The sequence below is a fragment of the Talpa europaea genome (genome assembly GCF_964194135.1).
Source record: "Talpa europaea genome assembly, chromosome: 8".
Lineage (NCBI taxonomy): Eukaryota > Metazoa > Chordata > Mammalia > Eulipotyphla > Talpidae > Talpa > Talpa europaea.
This window is the reverse complement of record NC_140075.1, coordinates 46872104-46892267: the sequence shown is the minus strand read 5'-3', so window position 1 is coordinate 46892267 and position 20164 is coordinate 46872104. Positions and strand designations below refer to the sequence as shown.

The following is a 20164-nucleotide window of genomic DNA, read 5'->3' as shown; positions in this document are numbered from 1 at the left end:
TTTTTTTTTTTTAACTTAAGCGGGTCACACCAGAACAACAGTTTGTTTTCCAGCAAATTACCTAGGACTCTAAAGGAATATAGCAAACAAAAGTGCATTTTACACAGTGTATAATCATTCCTATTCACAAGCATGTACATCTCTTTGCAGCCCTTTAGCTTCTTGGAAAAGTTCTTGTAGCAAACAGAAAGACTTGTCCGTGGGAGACCTATGCGGTGACATCTTCTTGTTAACACTCAGCTTAGCTTAAGTTCTTCTAGAGTTGCCCTTGGTGCTTTCTCGGTTTGGGCTTATTTCATCTCCCCCCACCCCCGCCCCACCCCCACCCCCACCCCCACCAATAAAATAAATAGCTAAAAAGGTCTCTTAAGTAATCGGAAAGTTAACATCCCAATTAACTTTCTTATCCCCCCTCCCCTCCCCTCCACCTGGTCAGAAATGAAGAGTAAACATTCACATGACAACAGGTACTTGTTAAGTGGGCTTTGCCCGCTCGCCCGCCAAGCTAGACAGATTCAAGTTCACTGTTTACATTTTACCGGGCACATTGTAAACAATACAAGGTTACTTTTAGTTTTGTTTTGCCTGTGTGGAGGACAGGCTTCCCCTTCCCGACTTGGCAGCCTCTCCCCTAGCTCCCAGCGCCTGGAGCCGCTGGCAGGAAACAAAACCCAAAACAAAAAGCAAAACAAAACAAAAACCTCTGCGAAAGCCGGGGAGGCTGAGCCCTACGCGGGGAGGCTGCGGTCCGCCCAGCCGCGGCGGGATGGGCGGAGGCGAGTGGGGTGGGAAGATTAGTGGGCCCTTTTCGCGGCAGATTTCCAAGACGCAAACAGAGATCCGGCCCTCCATTGTGCAGCTGCAGCCCTGGGGGAGATCTGTTGGAGAAAACCTCTGAGGCTGTTTCTCTGGGCTTGGAACGGACTGCGCGGCGTCCAGAGCCCCGCCGGTCCTGCCGAGGAAAAGAGGCGCTTCTCTCCGCGAAGGCGGGAGGCAGGATTTCCCCCCTTAAATGGGAGGGGGGTTCGGGGCCCTGGGGGTGGGACGGCTGGCCTCAGGTGCCCCTGCCTTCCTATTGTGGGGGGCGAAGACGAGTCCCATTCGCCTCCAGGCCCATCTGCAAGTTCGTGTTTTGTCTCCTGGGTTCAAAACAAAGTTCTCTTGGGGCGGAGAGGGTTGATCAAAGGCGAAATAGACAAGTTGGGGTGGCGGTCCCAGGTCGGGGAGGGCTGGGCTGGGAGCCGGGGAAGGCAAGTGAGCTGGCAGGGAAGGGAGCAAGAGGGGGCGCCGGCTGCTGCGGGTCAGTGCACCGCCACCGAGTGCAAGGCTGAGGCCGGGCTGGTGAGCGTTTCGCTGGGAGTGGCAGGGCTGCTTTGGCTGGTGGCTGTTTGTGAGGATGTGGGGCTGAGCGAGGGCGGCGAGTTCGAGAGCAAGGTGGGGATGGGTGCGGGCAGCGCGGACAGCGCGGGCACTGCGGCCGGCGTGGGCTTGATGGGCACCGGGATGGCGGGCAGCGTCTGGCCCGCCGCGTGGCACAGAGGCTTCAGCGGCACACCGTAGGCGCTGTAATCGCCACTAGCCATGGAGATAGGGGTGGCCGAATCTATCATGCCCGCGGAACCGTACACGTGCGGCCAGCCAGTGCCCAGCGAGCTGCCCATGGTAGTCAACTGGTTGGGGAGTGGGTAGGCGGCGGGCATGGGCTGCATGGCTGAGAAGGCCAGTCCCCCAGGCATCTTGTACTCGCGCGCGATGATATTCTCGATGGCGAAGGGGTGCTTGAAGCCCGAGGGCTGCGCCACGCCGCCCAGGTTGTAAGCAGCTGTGGGCATCTGCGGCAGGTGCGTGCCCGAGGCCGCGAGAGCGCTGAGGCGCAGCTTGGCCTGCTGCTGCAGATACTGCGCGGCGTCGGCGGGCTTGCTGGGCGCCAGGTGGTCGGACTTGAGCACCTTGAAGCGTTTGCGGCGCCTCAGGAAGCTGCCGTTCTCGAACATGTCCCCGCAACTGGGGTGCAGCGCCCAGAAGCTGCCCTTGCCGGGCTGGTCGGGCCGCCGCGGGATCTTGATGAAACAGTCGTTGAAGGAGAGGTTGTGGCGCAGGCTGTTCTGCCAGCGCTGCGTGTTCTCCCGGTAGTAGGGGAAGCGGTCCATGATGAACTTGTAGATCTCGCTCAGCGGCAGCATCTTCTCCGGAGAGCTCTGGATGGCCATGGCGGTCAGCGAGATGTACGAGTAGGGCGGCTTCTGGTCGCTGTACGTGTTGCGGCCGGGCCGAGGCATCTTCTTCTTTGCCTCTTGGCTCGGGGTCCGCGCGGGCCAGCGGCGGCTCGGATCTGGAAGGGGGTGGGGGTGGGGGAGAACAGGGGGGTGGGGAGAGGATGCACAGACAGACACTGCGAGGTCAGCCAGGCCGAGCACAGACTTCCAGGGTGGCGGGGAGGGGAGCTGCGCTGGCTGAACAGGCGCCGGGGCCTCTTAGCCGGCAACTTTGCGAGCCGAGCTGGGTGCAGCCAGGGGTTCGGAAGGGGAAGCCCACGAGCGGCGCGAGGATAGCGTGGGAGCAAACTGGACTTGGAGCGGAGTCTGGGGAGGGGGGCGGGAGGGATGCAACGGACAGCGGCTCACCTTAAAGTTACTCCAAGTTGGTCGTCCGCATCCGGGATGGCGCTGCTGCTCCCCGCGTCCCTCACAGCACACAGCCCGCTGACGGGGCGCGGTATCCGGCCTGGACTGGGCTCCGCAGGGCGCTCTGCTGAGCTGCGCAGCCCCGGAGCGCCCCGCGCCGCCGGGTCAGCCGCGCTTCTGGCCGTGCGCTCCGCGGGCGGCCGCGCTCAGTGGCTCAGTCCCCGCGCGGACGGTGGCAGCGGCGGCCTCGGGGCTCCGGAGGGTGCTGCTGTGGGATCCCGGGCTCCGCTGAGCTAGGTGGCTGCCTCCATGTCCTCCCTCGAACCATCTGATAGTTTTAAGCGGTGACAGGAGCAGAAAAGACCCCTGTAGAGGCGCTTCATTAATGTGCCACTTCTTAGCTATCATATGACAATCGCCTTGGGAGGAGGGGGAAGGGGAGGGGGAGCGGGGAGCGGGGGCTGCAGAGGGAGGGGACTGAGCGAGAGGGGAGAGCCCGGCCAGCTCCGATTTCTTTCACACCTATTTACATGGACACCTTGGCCAATAGGAATCACTTCCAGCTCGAGACTGGGCGAGGGGGAAGAGCCTCGGCCGCCGGCGGGGAGCGGGACGCGCCGGCCAGGTTGCGCGCCGTGTGAAGGTATGAGGCGGCGGCCAGTGCGGAGCCGGGATGCAGGCGGCCGCTCACGCTCCCAGACCGCTGCGGCGCAGATGATGTCTGACATGGAAATTGCCTGGCTGGGGTATTCTGTTTCCTCCGCATTGTGTCGGGTTTGTATTGTTAGCTAACTTCAGGCACGGCTCTCCCCTGAAGCAGACTCTCTTCCCGTGCGTGGCATTATCCTTATCCCGGGGCCTGTTGCTTGTGCTGTGATGATGAAAATACACCCTTGTTCCCCCCCCCCCCCAGGCCTCCACAAGGCGGGTCAAAGTTTTGTTGGACCTCCCTAGGCTGCTGCCTTAGTTCCGCGCAGTGGGTGTGTAACTTTAAGTGATAGGGTTGAAAAAATACCTGCAACAATGTAATGAACAGCCACGTGTTAAGAGCCCACTTGGAATCCAAGTGTATTGGTCAAATGTAAAAAAAAAAATATAGGATCTTGAATCTGGGTGAGTAGGCAACGTCTTCACTTTGCAAGTCTTCCAGGAATTTCTGGAGACGCAGGATGAAGGTGCTGGGGCTGCCGGGGTAGGCAGCGTGCAACCCGCGAGCGCCGGAGTTTGTTGGACACACCATCTGCAGACGAACAGCAGGGTCTCTCCCTTTCCCCGGGTGGTTTGAAACTTTCGGGGTCAGGCAATGTCTGGAAGTTTGCATTTTACAGCCGGAACTTGCTCCTTGTGCCCCCTCCCCCTTTCTTGCATCAAGAGAACTTATTTAGGATTTTAGAGAGCTCAGCAAGAGCTGCCTGCGCCCACTAAAACAACAATCCCTTCTAAGACTCGCAAAGACGCAGAGAGTTTCCCTCCTTTGGAGAGAGGAGAGGGTGAGGATGTGCCTCCTGGGTTAGGGCAGTAGGCTTCCTTCGGTTGGGATTTGTCTAGGGAGGTTCGATGAATTATTATCATTGTCATCATGATCATCATCATCACCATCAAATTGTTCTGAAATTAATAGCTAGTCGGCCTCGCCTCTTGCAAACAATCTAGGAATGGACACTGGGATTCCCACTGGCTTCTGCACCTTGTACGTTATTTAGTCTTTATGGTTTTAAAAAGAAATTCCTTTTAACGGGCGTTGTTAAAAACACAATACCTGCTGCCCACCTTGAATCTTCTTCATGTGGAAAGTGTGAAAACTTTATTTTTCTCAAGAGGAGGAGATGGTGGTGATAAGGGTGGTGTGGGGTGGGAGAGTTCTAGGTGTGAAGTTTTGACACTTCCAGTGATAGTGCATTATTGGTGGGGCTGTTTGGGGTTAGTATAAAAAAAGATCTTCAGTGTGTGTGCGCGCACGCGTGTGCACACCCCCCCCTCCATTAGCCACAGTTTCGTAGGTGGTCAATAACTCACCAAAACGTAACTTAAACACGATGAATTTAGGAGATTAAACAATTTCATTAATATTGAAATGGTTCTCCTGTCTGGGCTGCCTTGCTTGAAATGCAAGCGCACGTTTTTCAATATTAACAGAGTGCTTGAAGCAAAGAATAATGTCACCTTCTTAATTCGGAAAAAATAACCAGCAGGAGGAGGTGGGTGCGTTGGGCTGCTGACCTGCCTCTGGGGGCATGGGCGGAGAAGGGCAGATAGACCCTCCACAGATACATTCGTAGGACGGGGGTGGAACCTTTGCAGAGCTTTGACTGGAGGCTGCCGAAATTGTGGGAGACTCAGGAGCTTCAGCTCCTAGTGATGCCCAGCATTTGGGGGGTACTTGGTTTGACCAGATTCTACTGGAAGGTGCTGGCATTTGAGGAAGTGGGGAGCCTGGGTACCCGGAGACCTGCGGAAAAACAGTAGGGCGGGTTCGTGTTTTCCAGGCAGAAAGGGAGGCGCTGGTCCACAGCTTTCCTGTTCCAGAAGGCAGTTGGCTTCAGAGGTACCCACGGTGGGTGCTCCCTCCCTCGGGTGCCTAAGAAGGAGGAGGAGGAGGATCAGTGAACATCCTCATATGGAAACAAAAAGTATTAGGTTGCCTTTGAGACATGGACGTTAGGAGTGAAAGATTTCTGTTCCCTCACTGACAGCCAGGAAGATCTTTTTCTACCCGGTCTGTGTTTGCGCATCTTGAGCGTAGAAGATGGAAGAGAAATTGTTTTCTTGCTTTAACAATTGGCATTTTGTTACCTTGCAAAGAGTCTTTGTATGGCTGTCACAATCATTGCTCAGAGTAAACAGAAGATTAACTAAATTCTAGGAGTGGAAAAAAAAAATCTAAGTTGAAATAAACCTTTGTTCATCTCCCCGGGAAAAGTTGTCACCACCAAGTTTGGGACTTGTGAGGGTACAGGGTAACAATTCATGTCGGAATCTTCAAAGTTGGGGGGACAGGGCACATTTCCATGCCTAGAGTTAATTAAGGAAATTGGACCTATTAGTACAGGTTTGCCTTGGGTGGGGTGACGAATTGTGAGATTTAATTGTACGTGTAAACTGTACATTTAAATCATATACTTTGTTACAAACTTGTATCTTGGTCCCTGCAGAAGATGGAGTGGGGGAGGGACAAGGAACTTGCTTGCTTTTTTTACAGTGTTTAAGAGGGCTATTATGGAGAAGAGGGAAGGAGCACTTTCCAGAAATCTTGAAAAGTGCATCAGAGTCTATTGTACAGAACCCAAAGCAAACAGAAGCTTTGGGGGAGGGAGCACATCCGACCCGGAGGCTTAGGGAGTTGTTGGGAAAACTGTATAAAATACACATAAGTCAATTATACCCATGTGCAAACCAAATGGAAATCCCTTTGGTGCAATAGCCATTCATCGCCTCAGGCGGAGCCCACCACCGACCACCTTTCTGCTTGGAGAGTTCGCAATAGCCTCTTTTCCCACAAGCTGGACCACACACGGCTACAGATTTTGTAATAATTTATGCTAATTTCCCTCCATAAATCTACAATTCGCTTCAGTGGCACTGGGGCTGCAGAGGGAGTAAAAAGGAGACAGAGGGGTGACAAATACAATATTGATTTTGATTCCTTCTGTTGTCAAGCAGGTGTGTGTGTGTGTGTGTGTGTGTGCACCACAGCGCACCCACGTGAACAGCGGGGCAGAGGTTGGGGGCAGGGGCTTCCGAAGAGGAAGACCCTCCTTGGTCCTGGCCAGCCCCTCCATCCACACTCCAGAAAGTAACTCGCCCTGGTTTGTTAATATTTACCAAACGCCAACGGGAGGTGGAGGGAAAGTAAAAGGCAGCTTCCGTGGGTTTCCTAGGCGCCAAAAACAATACCCGCCTCCCTGACTTGGAGAGTGAACTCCACACCCCCTGGAGCGTTTGCCTAAGCCTTCCTTTGCCTGCTTCTCCCTCCTTTCTCCCTCGGAGTCTTTCCCTCCCTCTCCTGAGTCTCATAGCCCCCATTCTGAGCCTCCCCCTCCCTCCTTTTTACTTTCCTGCTGAACCCCTTGCCCTTCACTTTTCTTCGATTCACTTTTTTTTCTGGGTCTTCCCCATCTTCTTCCATCTTTACCAAAAGGAAAGTGAAAAGGAGGGGACTGGGGGGGGGGCGTGGAGAGAAGGCCTTGGGCTGGCTCAGTGTCAATTTTAGGTTTTAGGGCCCCCTCTGGCTCACCCCACCTTTTCAGGCTGCCTCCTGCTTTTGCCCAACTTCTCACTCTCTGGGAACCCGCCTGTTAGCCCCTCGCTGCTTTGTCCCATCAGTCATTCTTCACCAAATCTGCACTTTGGTGGCGTGAAACGACTTAGCTTTCCTTTCAAAAGGATTTTGTTCCCGTGGTTTTCAGTACTAAAACAAACTCCCTCAGCCTGTCAGCGGTCAATTAAAAAAAAAAAAATGCCGTCCTGAGTGTCCTGGAGGCTGTTTGTCCTAGGCATCTGTGTGTGTGTGTGGGGGGGGGGGGTGGCCCAGCACCCCTACCTGGCACAGCCTGACTCTGACTTCTTGATCCAGCGGGAAACCGCTGAGTGAGTTCACTTGTTCTTGGGCTAAAGGACCTCAAAGTTCACCAGCCCCAGAGACTCCCACCAGGTTGAGAAAACCTGCCAGCCCATGACTCCTCCTGACTGCACCCAGAGTTTGAGCCAGCATTGAGCGATTACATCACCTAGTCTGGAGGGAAATCAAAGGGTCCAAGGAAAAAGGCAGCTAAGGGGGAGGGGACAGGGGACACACTTTGTGCTCCGGTGCCAGCCACCAGCCTGCAGTAAAAGTACTCCAAACCCTTTCCCCCCTCCCAAAAGATCCCCCCTCCACCCCTGGGGCAGAAGCTAAAGGAGCACACCTCTTTTTTTCAACCAGCAAAAATTGAAGCCGTGTATGTCATTGGTTGGTGATGGGGCTACATAGTTTAGACTTTAACTCATAACAGGTTGAAAAGAAACTTCTGGTGAAAAGTGCATATTGCCTAAAATTAGCTCTCCCCAGTCTTTCTGGGTTCTCAAAAAGGCAAGAGTCTCTACCTCCTGCTCACTCTTCACTCTCAGCCAAACTCCGGGGCTCAAATTCAGAGATGTCTCCTCTCTAGTCCTTGCCACCTGGGGGTGGGTGATGGCTCCGGCTGGGCCTGGGGCACCTGCAGTGAAATCTGTTTTCCTTGGGGTTAGGAGAAAGGGAATGGCAGCAGCCCTCATGCACCTTAAGAGTATTTCCCAAGCATCTGCTACCGTTTGGGGAGTTCTGGAAAGAGCAGTTTTCTCTCCACCTCAAGCACAAAACAAACAGTAGCCGGGCTTAGGTACCTTCCTGTTTGACCTCCATCCCTAAGTACTAACCCTCTCCTATATCAGCAGGCAATGTCAATGCCTGTGAAAACAACTCTCGCCCAGCTCACCACAATGCCTTCTTTAGAATCACTTTGCTAAGTACCATTTGGTCTTTGCTTGCTGTGGTTTACTCTCAGTTTTCAAGGCTTTAAAGCCTTAGTTTCCAATCCTCGTCCCCTCCTTTGCACAAATAATTACATTACTTTAAATTGGGCTTTATCTATCCCATAAATGTATTTGCTAAAAAGTTACCTGCCAAAGGTTGGCGGGAGGATTTTTGTTGTTGCTAAACCCTCTCTATAAGTTTTGCTCTGCACTGTGTGAACTAGAAGAAGCAATTCAAATCTATTATTACTATTGGAGGAAATATTACTAAAGCCACCTTGGTATTGAAGGGATTAACTTGCTTTTCTCCCAGCCCCTAACTCTGGGGTTAAGACAGCAGTAGATCAACTGTATAATGTGTGCACTGTTCGCTCATTTGTACAAGCAGAACAAAGGTTGGACTAAGCCAAATTGCATTGCACTTGTGAACCGAGTCCCGATGTGAAGTATCTTTTACAGCGGGGGGAATGAGAACAATTTCGTGTATGTCTAAAAGGGAATAACAAAGCCACTTTCTCGAGCATCTCAAAGTGAAGTAGCGAGGCGTGACATTCCCAGGGTGAGGAGGGACAAAAGCAGGGTCAGGGGGATGAAAAAGAGAATCAAACAGCCACTTTCACATGTCTGCCCTCAACTGCTGCACCTCTCCATAATAGGAAACAAATGTTGTAAAAGGGGGGATTGCTCCCATTCATTCAAAATAGCAAATGATAGCTAAACAACATTGTCAAAACTGAATCAACTTCTGTGCAGTACCACCCAGAAAAAGGTATTGTGTTTTGTTTAATAGCGGGGTGGAGCAAAGGGTCTTTTTTAAGGGGTGAGGGGGAGAAAATCCCCCATCTACTTTTCATATTAATTTCCTTTGTCAGGAATTATTTGTTTGCTCAGATTTTTGGTGAAAAATCAGTAGATGGCATTAACTACCCTCTCCTCAAAAATTTGGGGGGAGAAGTTTGGGAAAGTCCAATAAGGAAGGTGATTGTTGGCTTTCCAAAGTATTTCAAAGTTCCCAGTAACTGGGGAAACTGTTTTAACCTCAATGTAAGGGTAACATCTGTACAATAGTAGGTAAATGTATTTGCTAATAAATTTGTATAATATCGATTCAGGGGGCAGGGCAACTGCAGACATCTAAAATCAGACTTTTGCATCCATTATATTTATTTGTTGGTGCATTCTCACATTTTAATTTTTTTTTTTTTTTTGGAACTGGGATAACCTGTAGGTCTCCAGCTGTAAACCCCCCATGCTTGCTTTGTTCAGGCTGACCGGGAGGAGAGCTTAGCCTGGGTGGATGTGTGCAGTATGTGTTTTCTTAATGGCAGAAGCAGGGTTGGCGGATGCTCCAACAGCCTTTATATATAATAACTCACTGTACTCGGGAAGGTTAAAACTATTTCTTTCTCGATCTCTCCCCCCCACACACACACCCCCGCTTTTTGTTTTTTGTCTCCCTGTGTCCCCCGCTGAGCTGCCACCCACAAAGCGGGTTTGAGAAAGAAAGAAAAGAAAGACAGCGGCTGATCCTTACTGGCCTCCCCCAGCTAAGAATGGCCGAGAGGCGGGGCGTGGCGGGGCCTGCGGCGGTGCGGGGCGGCCGCGGCCCCCGGACGGCCGGGTCCCTGCGCCCCGACGGGTCTCACCTGGGACCAGGACTTCGCTGCTGAGGTCCCTGCGCGGGGGGCCGACCCCCCGCCGCGCGCCTTGTTCTCAGCACCGCCCCTGAGTCGGGCCTCAATTTGCTCCCTCTTAGTGGGTCGCTCTTCACCGACAGTCCGTGGAGGGAAGTCAGGTTGCCTCAGGGCTTGGCGATGCCCCAGAAATTGATGCGTTGCCCTCCGTCTTGCCTTTTTCTCGCTCGCTCTCTCCTCTTCCCTCTTCCCTCTCGCCCTCTGCCCTCTGAGTCGGCAAACTAGCCGCCTTCGCCGCAGTGCTCCGCGTGCGGGACCCGCAGTGCGTTTCCTCGGGTGCCCAGAAGCCCGGCCGCAAGAGAGGGAGGGCAGCAGGGAGGATGGGAGCGGGGAACAGAAAACGCCAACATCCCCACCTCCGCGGCCCGCGCGTCGCGGCGGGGTCGAGGTAGGCCTCGGGCGGCGGGCGGCTGCGGAGGGCGGCTGCATCCTCGACCCGCCGTTCACAGCCAGCGCCGGGGCAGTTCCTAGGAGACTTTTGACACATCCTGCACCTACTACTCCCCCCCCCTCCCAACACTAGCGACCCTAGTAAACAACTCCGCACGCTCCCTCTTTTATTTCCTTGCTTATTTTCATTAAGAAATTTGGAGATATTTACGTATAAATATTTGGGCATTAAACGGCACTGCCATTTTCCCATGGAGATGCCAACCCCCCTCCATCTTTTGGGTAAACCCAGAGCCGCGGAACGTTTAATAATTCCAAAAAGGGAGCCAGAAGGTGCGTTCCTTTGGGTGTTGGCTGTTTCTTCGCGATGGCCGTGGGGATTGGGTCGGGAAAGCTGATGACTTCTCTTAACGAAGACTGGCTGCTTTTCTTCCCGAGCCAGCAGTGAGAAAACCTCTCCCCTCCCACTCCGCCACCCCCTCCCCAAAGCGGTTAGAGTTCACGGGCGCTCCACCTAGCCCGCGCTTGAGCATCCGTCTTTCCTCATGTCCCTTCATTCGCTTTTCCACCGATTTCCCTTAATTGCAAAAAAAGAAAAAAGCTACACGCGTTCAAAGTGAGCCTGATCTTCCCCTTTTCCGTCTCTCCCCCCCCACCCCCCCACCCCTTTTTGAAAAGGATAGAGGGAAACGCGGGCCTTATTTGTTCTCAAGATCTTTGGCAATTAACAACTTTAGGTTTTCTTTGGCGTCCGGATCCCGCGACCTGTTGATGGCTGAGCCGCTGAGCGCGGAGCTCCGTCGAAGTTGGTTATGTAAACTGCTTGTGTATTTCACATTATCATCGCGCTGTCTGGAGGCAATGTAGATTTTCTAAAGATCTAATGAATAAACAACCAGCAACTGCTGGCGGTGTAATTTACATTGTTAATGCCTACATGTGTATAATAAATATGCATTTGTATGTCTTCAAATAAACTCTTTTTAGTTTCTAACCTGTGGTGATTTTTTTTTTTTTTTTTTTTTTTAAGGAGGAGGGAGGGCGGGAACCTAGTCTTCCCAAGGAACGAGGAGTTTATTTCACTTTCAAGCCTTTGGTGAAAATGGTTCTGCACCCGAGCCCAGACGTGGGGTCCGCAGTCCGGCTTCGGGTTCCATCCGCCGAAGTCAAGTCGGCTGGGAAGAAACCTGCATTGGACTGGCCAAGAAAGGAAAAATGCGCCTAGAATTTAGCAGCGCGGTTTTGGGGACCGTAGCACTTCCTGTGGGGGTCGGGAGAGAGAGAACAGTAGCCTACGGATCCGGCACGCTACCCCCGAGCCATCGCCCCTGCTGCTTCCCTCAGACACCGCGTGGCTTGCGAGAGTTGGGGCGACTGAGGCTTTAACAACCTCTGGGAAAAGTTTCCCCGCGCATTTTCGACCAACGGCGTTTGCCCGCGCCCCTCTCTAGGTAGCATTTCGGGCCGGCCTAGGCGGCTGCCGGGTCGGGGTCCTCCATACTCTGCCCCATCAGCCGCTTCCCCCCAGTAAAGCAGCGAGAACACCGAGGCTCCAGAGAACCACTGCCGCGGGAGCCGCGGGGTTTGGCCCGAGCTCAGCTATTTTCAGAAGCCAAACGCCCTCCCTGGGCGTCCCGCGCCGCTTCTTTCAGGCTGGGCGCCGACGTTTGATATCTCTCCCCTCCACCAACCAGGTGCCACTTTCTTAGCGCGCTCGAAGGCAAATGTCTCATCTTTTCCCGTCCTGGATATGGAATACATTATTTTAATTAAGTCTATGGCGATTTACTTTCCTCTGAGATCTATTCCACGGTGCAATTAGGAACGTATTGGTGCTAGCTCATATGAATATTCAGGAGCGTGTCAATTAATTAGCAGACAGAGGAATCTCATTATGGTGCTCAAAACCCTTTTAGTGTTAAGCAGAATTAAGGGGGGTATTTGGCAATGCGCTGGATTAGTGAATATTTTACTGTGCACTCATTTAACTTCATTATCATAGCTCTTACACTACTCTCTGATTTTATTAATTAAATTGCTCATTAATTTGTCCAAAAAGGATAAAAGTTTTAATGTGCCACCCAGTAACTTGGAAAGTAAACTTTAGCCCCTCTTGGTCTTCGCTGTGGGTCAGAAGAGGACAGATGGCGGCTAGCACAGGCCGGGGATGGAAGCGCGGTTCCCCTCTCTACAACCCCTGTCATTTCGGGGCGCAGGTAATCCGACTCCCGACACTCCGGGAACAGCACATTCACTTTTGCCTCCCGGGACTGTCGCGGAAATCTGAGTCGTCCTTCAGGACGCAAAAATAATCAATCAATCAATCAATCAATCAATCAATCAATCAATCAATAGAAAGCCTCTCGCTAGATCCCTGGAATAAGGAGGACAGGGTGCAGAGCTATTTGTCCAAGGCTGCGGGAAGTGTGTGTTGGGAGGGGTGGGGTGCGGCGTGTTACGGTCAGCGAGTCCAGGAGCTTCTGCCCAGGCCTTAAGGTTCCTGGTTTCCCAAAAGCGAGCGCAAAATGCGCTTGGTGGTGGGCATCGCAACGCCCCCTAAGGGCCCGTTGGGAGCATGACCCACAGCCGCAACCACTTGAAGGCCTCTTCCTTAGTCCGCCTGCCCTCCTCCGGGGCTGCTCCTCGGCATCCTCTAGCTAGGCGCCCTCGCGCCGCTAACGCCCACCTGCACCTCCCCCATCCTACCCCAAAAGGTTAGAAAGACAAATATTAAAATTACTTGCACAAAGGGAACCGCTAAAGAGATCCCAAATTAATATGCATGTAAAATTAATTAGTTGCGTTTCGTGACATCAAAATAAGTACCTGGGAAACAGAACACCTTCTGGGCATTGGGAACATATGCTGGAATTAGAGCTAATTGACTAATTACATAAATTAGGCATTAATTTTGCAACACATCAAGTATAAAAGATATCTCAATTAATTGTGCATAAATTACCAGGTGAATCGGGGCGACGGTCCGGGCAGGATCCCCGGTTCTCCTGGCTTATCTGTTCTTTAAAGCCCCAAAGCTAGGCAGCGTGGCGCATGCCTGAGTTTCGGGCGCTGGCCGGCGAAGAGAAACCGGAGATCAGCACCCGGAGTCGCTGCAGGTGCAATCTGATGACCCCCGGCAACTGTTAATGTGAAGGACCCCCGCCCCCGCCTCTCATTAAAATCAATTACGTGCAGTTAGATTGATCAGCTTTTGTCAGAAAGGGACGCAGCAGATCCCTTTTGAATCTCCTTTCCTCTTCCCTCACTTCTCCGCCCTCCATCCACCTTAGCTGGTTGTGTAGTAATCCCCCCGCCCTCGCTGTGTAGTCCCGCGATCCACGACCTCAGTTTCCCTCTCTAAGGACGTTCATTTTTCGGGATTTGAGATCCTCGCTAGGCCACTTTCTATCTGGACCCTGACCTGGCCGCGCTGGACGCCTCTTTGGGGTCTACATCCTCCCTGGCTGGCCACCACTCCTCACCCAGGAATACAACTTGGAGGAAGCAATACCAAGTGATTTGAATGAATCTCTTAGGTTTTTAAAGTGGGTGTAAATTAACCCCCCTGATGTAACATTTAGGTAAACAACCCATACATTCTCCTTGAGGACCGGTTTGTAGGACACCCCAACCAACTCCTCCTGTCGCCCACCCATGGCATATGTGATTTCTCTCCTTATAGATGAAAGAATGAAATGCACGTAGCATGGATGTGCAGTTTTAATTTCCTGGGACTCCCTCCTCTGAGGGGAGGTCCAGGGAACATGCTAGTAATGCTCTTGTAATAGGCCACCAAATGTCACATTTATTTTGCCTTTCAAACACATCACTGGCAAATACTAATGATCCAGACACTTTCCCCTATTTTCTGCATATTTCAAGTGAAAGAAAAAGTGATCCCAAAGTAAAAGAGCTTTTGGGACAGTGGATAAAGTCCTGCCATTTCCAAACCCTAGTGAAATTGCAACAAAACTCATAAGCATTTCTCACATAAATTACCACCAATATAACACAGGTTGGTTCTGTTGATCTAGTGGAATGCTACTACTAGTGGAGGGACAAATTTCTCAGCTACTTCTCAGCTGCCATCATGTGCCTGGTAGTTTGTAAAGTATCTGAAGCCACAGCCTCCACAACTCCCACCCCAGTTGTAATCATTTTCTGCATTTTGCCAAAGCAAACACAGAGAATGAAAGGAAATTTTAAGAAATTCTTTATCATCTGATTGTATACATCCTGACTGCTGATGGGCTAAAGAAACCAATGAATTCCTGAGTTTACTGAGACAAACATTCATTTTGATGTAGAGGTTTCCTCCGGTAGCCAGATGCTGAAGGTACTTGAGGGAGATGTTGACAAGTGGATAATTGTCAGCAGAACTAAAACAGACACTTTGTTTACAGTTGAGCATGATTAATTGAGAGTAAATAAAACAGCACTCTTTATAAAATCACCATCCAAGTTCAAAAAGGCTGTATGTCTCTAGGAATCAAAGAAGTAGACTTATTGTACAAGGGCTAGTTTTGCCAGACCCTTGAAGCAGCAGCTGTCAGCAGTGTGGATCAGAAGCAGATATGCTTTGTTGCTTTCCAGCTGATCTGCTTTTTCTTTTTGTGCCAAATTTATAGTGCTGGATTAGAGACATTTTTCACCCAATTAACTGAGTTTTCAATTTCTCTTACTAAAGGATTGTTCTTTTCCTCTCCCTTCATTTTCCCTTTAAAATATAAAACTCACTTAATGTGAAATGATTTTCAAAATGAGGCAGATGTGATAAACCTAAACTGATGTCACACAAGCCCGTTAAATGTCATTGTGATATTTCCATTTGCTGGAAAGCATGTCTATTCCCTGTGGCTCTAATAAATTTCAGTGGCCAGACTCTAGTTAACATCTTATGATTGTCCAACTTAATAAATTTTAATGAACCAGGAAATATTTCTTTCTTTCACGGCACAGTGTAACTGGTATACACAAAGTTTGTTTGTCTTTGCTCTTTTTCCTGCTAGACAAGATGGTGACCAGGCCAACACCTTTCTAACCAACTTTGCTAATTGTGTTTGTGCAGATTAGTGCTACAGACATACCAATCAATTTCCTTGCATAAATACTGAGGAGCGATTGACTTATAGCTATAAATGCACATTTTTCATATTGTAATAGTCAGTGAAGTTCAAAACGATGAGCCTAAGGCAGTTTGAAGTACTTTTGGCCACTGACAATTCGATTAGATTCAGTGCTATCATCTGGTAGTAAGGATGGATGCAAAAACACAAGCCAGGCAAATAAAGTACAAACTAGGACTTTGTTAGGGCTGCTGGGACAGAACTGACTCTTGGGACTTCTGGCAGTTAAGAACTATTTCTAGGCACTTCTGAGACAAAAGCATAAATAAAGTCCTTGGTGGCATGGAATGAGGGATTGGAAGAGAGAGGACCAGGAAAGGAAGGAAGGGAAAGGGATGAATTGAGGGATACAAAGAGGGAGGGGGAAAGAGCAGAAACAGGGGGGTAGGGAGGAAGAGGAAGAAGAGGGAGCAGATGGTTAAGAAGAAAGATGAAATCCTCTCCATGTGAGCCCTGGACTTCTGGGAACCAACAATTTCTTTTCCCTTGAGCATCTTTAAGCCAAGCCTTGAGGGGTCACAACCAGTGTAGGTTTCCTAGTATGAGACCCAGAGCAACTGAGTTAAAAATCTTGCCTATTCCCTCCATTCTCACTAAGAGGAGCAACTCAACTTGTCCCTTAGTCATGAAGCACCAATTTAGGTAGCTCTTGGATTTTGGGTTCCAGTGAATTTCATGTTTTTCCCTGGTGGGAACTAGATATTGCTTTGATGATTGCAAACTTGCGGGGATACTTATCAGGGCTTTTTAGAGCCTGTCAGTCTTCAGATGAAGGAGCTAAGGTTATGTCTCCATCAGCATATCCCTAAACTTTTTTTTTTCCCCCTAAGGACACTGTGAATGATACAACTGATTTTGCTCCTTGATGTTAACTTAATCATGATTAAGCAGGATATCTGAATTTAGAAAGGACTTGAAATGACATGGTATGCATTTTTTCACACTGAATTCCTGTTTTCACTTTTATTATTCATTCATTTATGTGACCACATGCATATCCCTAAACTTTTAAGAAATCTTGGCAGTCAGGCAACCTGTCTCCTCTCCCTTCTCCCTCTCTCCTTTCTTCTTCTTTCCTTTCCTCTCTCACTCTCTTCCTTCCTATTCTAGTGTCTTTCTCATTCCTTCCTTCCACAAGCATTTCTGAGAACTAATTCAGTTCTGAGCCATTACATAGCTAAGCAGGGCTCTGATAAATTTATTTCAGGAGTTTAATTTTCACTTTATAAGAGAAAATACATACACAAGAGTAGGCATCAATTTCTCAGATTGGAGTTATTCCATCTTGTAAGCTCTTCATGATTTCAAAATCTTTTTAAAAATACCTTCTCTCGAAATATAGGTGAAACACTACGTGACATACACCTCAGTAACATCTTTAGAGACACATCACCCAAAGCAGTGATAGTGAAGGCAAAGATAAACAGCTGGGACTACATCAAATTAAAGAGCTTCTGCACAGCAAAAGAGACAGTAACCAAAACAAAGAGACACCCCACCGATTGGGAGAACATTTTTGCCCCCACCACTAATGATAAAGGGCTGATCACAAAAATCTACAAAGAGCTGGTGAGACTCAACAAAAACAAAGTAAATAATCCAGTCAAAAAATGGGCAGAAGAGCTAAAAAGAAACTTCTCCAAAGAGGAAATGCAAATGGCCAACAGGCATATGAAAAAATGCTCAACATCCCTTATATTCAGGGAAATGCAAATCAAAACTACAATGAGACAACATCTTACACTCATGAGAATGGCACATAATAAAAAAAACTAGCAACAACAAATGTTGGCGAGGTTGTGGAGAAAAAGGAACTCTCCTGCACTGCTGGTGGGAGTGCAAACTGGTCCAGCCACTATGGAGAGCTGTGTGGAGATTTCTTGACCTACTAAAGGTAGAGCTTCCATATGATCCAGCAATTCCACTCCTAGGTATTTACCCAAATGACACAGAAACATTAATTGAAAAGGGCACCACCACTCCTAATAGCTAAGCTTTGGAAACAACCCAGATGCCCCCAAATAGATGACTGGATCAAGAAGATGTGGTACATATACACCATGGAATATTACTCAGCATTCAAAAAAGATAAACTCATGCAATTTGTAGCAACATGGATGGAGTTGGAAGGGATCATGCTCAGTGAAATAAGACAGAAAGAAAAAGAAAAATACCAGTTGGTCTCACTTATAGCAGGAATTTAGAAAAACTAAAGGGACCAGGAAAAAACCTAATTATAATAACTTAAAAATCAAAATCAACAAGCAACCATAAACCAGAGACACACTACAGGGGAGTGGAGAGAAGGGAGCAGGATCAAAACAAGTGTGTGGGAATTATATGGGGACTATAACCAAGATGAAAATGCATATGTTGTGCAAAAATGAAAAATTATGTAAAAAATGTATAAAATAAAATTAAAAGAAAAAGGGGATTGGAGAAAGACACATACACAAAAAAAGATACAGAGAGGGAAAATTATTAAAAAAAAAAACCTTCTCTCAGTTGACCTTCATAATAACCCGTAAGGGAATGGAATCTATGAATAAAAATGGCTAAGAACCATCAAGTGCTTTGTATTAGGTCAGCAGTTCTGTTATTTTTTTTTTTAAGATTTATTTTACTTTTATACAAGAACCGGGGTACAGGCCAGATGTGTGGGAGGGTGAGAGGATTCACCAGAGTCAGAGTGGGGAACAGAACAGGCAGACTGACTGAAATACACTGCTGATGGGAGCAGCGAGTGAGACAGGAGAGGTCTGCTGCGCCATGTGGGATTCTTGCCGGCCGGCTGGGATCGAACCCACGCTGCAGAGGCTGCAGACAGCTTCACAGTGCCTTGTTCAACCACCTGCGCCACTAGGGAGGTGCTAGGCCAGCAGTTCTGAAAGTATAGCTCTAGAACCCTAGTGTTCCTGAGAGTTTTAAATGGATTCCATGAGGTCCAAATGATCTTTGTAATGATACTAAGACTTATTTACCATTTATACTCTTATTCTTTTACTAGTATACAGTGGCATTTTCTGGAGCATCATAACATATTTATGCTAACATGTAATAGATTTGTTATTTAAAATGAATAAATATTTTAAAATTCTGTTTTTTTCCCCAAATGACTTTAAAAACCAAATGTTAGGGCCTCCCCTGGTGGCTCAGCGGTTGAGCGCTGGCCTGCAAAGCTGCCCGCAGCCTCTGCAGCGCCGGTTCGATCCCCGGCCGCCGGCAAGGGTCCCACATGGCGTGCAGACCTCTCCTGCTGTGCCCACTGCTCCCCTCAGCAGTGTACTTCGGTCCTTCTGCCTGTTCTGCTCCCCACTCTGGTTCTGGTGAATTCTCTCAGCCTCCTGTGCTTCTGACTGTACCCAGTGCTTGTTTAAATAAATAATCTTTAAAAAAACGCAAAAAACAAATGTCTTCGGGGTGGTCTCCTATTATCCTTGTTCTTAGATTAGAAAACAAAAGGTAGGAGAAAGCTTAGGAAATTTTAAGTTTTCACAGAAGGTAGGTGGGATGGGAGCTCAAGACTCCTTGCTTCCAGAATTTGAGATCTGATTTTTATTTTATAGTTGAAATTGAAGTGTTCCTGTTCTTCGTTGAAAATGCTGAAACCTAGAGAGACTATGTAATTTTCATCAAGCACAGATATTCTGAGTCTAAGATGGGATCTTAACAGGTCCTTCCCACAATCAGTGGCCTCTACACCCCCTACTGTCCATTCAGTGATGTGCTGAGAAGCTGGCTCTTGATGGAATAGTCTTCATTTACAGCACTTGCCAATTTCTGTAGTGTAAACACTTCCACCGTGACTGATTTGACACCAGCTGTGAACTACTAAAGCTGGCTTTAGTGTGTACCATTGCCTCTACTCTGTTTTCTGTGTAATTTTGTTGTTTGTCTTTGAATTGTTTCCAGTTTCTCTTATGACAACCATGATGTGGTAGATAATTTCCTGATCTTGTACTCAAAAGACATGGCTTAAATTCTCAGCTCTGCTCCTTACCAGTCGAGTAACCTTGGGCAAGTAACTTCATCAAATCAGATGTAGTTTTTGCTTATAAAACAGGGACAAAAATAGCTGCCCTGTCTGTTTCACTATATGTGAGCAAGTACAGAAATGTGAAGGAAATACATTCACTCTGTGGAGTCTTTCATAAAAGGTAAAATATTTACAACGTAAGGCATAGTCACTGAATTGGTCTGTTCCTTGTTAAATGTGCCCAGCTTAGAGACTTTCTCTGGGACGCCTCCCCTGGTTTCTTTATCCCTGATCAAAATTGGCAGTTTTCTTCTTATACTCCCTTAATACTTTGTCCACACCTCTATTTTATCACCCATCATATTCTCATAGATGCTCTTAAGTCTGACTGTCACCAAAGCCGTAGAATATAAGTTCAATTGTCAGGATCTAAAACAATGCCTCTAGTGGAAATATAATGTAAGCACACATATGATTTTGAATGTTCCAGTAGCAACATTTTGAAAAGCTAAAAGAAACTGATAAACTTAATTAAATAATGTTTTATTAAATAATGTTTTACTTTAACAGTACATATCTAAAATGTTATCATTCCCACATGCAATCAATATTTCTACATGTAAAAAATGTTAATATTTTACATTCTTTTTTAAGTCTTTGAAACATGGACACTAATCATATTTCAAGTGCTCACTAGTCACATGTGGCTAGTGGCTACTATGTTGGGCAGTAAGCAGTGGCATCAGTCTTCCTGGTTCATACCCCAGCTTGGACATTTATTAACTGGGCAATTTAGTCTCTCTTGTGAATTAAAATTAACAATGCAATCCACACCGTAGGGTTGTTGAAATAATTAAGCTAATA

The 20164-nt window shown here is 48.5% G+C and overlaps 1 protein-coding gene across 1 annotated transcript; it reads right to left on the bottom strand.

Annotated features, from left to right (window-relative positions):
- Nucleotides 1–1301: 1301 nt before the first annotated feature.
- FOXB1 (forkhead box B1) lies at nucleotides 1302–2279 on the bottom strand (the record flags this gene model as incomplete). The annotated part of the gene is made up of 1 exon (XM_084240392.1): nucleotides 1302–2279. The coding sequence occupies one exon, from the start codon at nucleotides 2277–2279 to the stop codon at nucleotides 1302–1304; it is 978 nt and encodes a 325-aa protein (XP_084096518.1).
- Between the last annotated feature and the right edge of the window lie 17885 nt (nucleotides 2280–20164).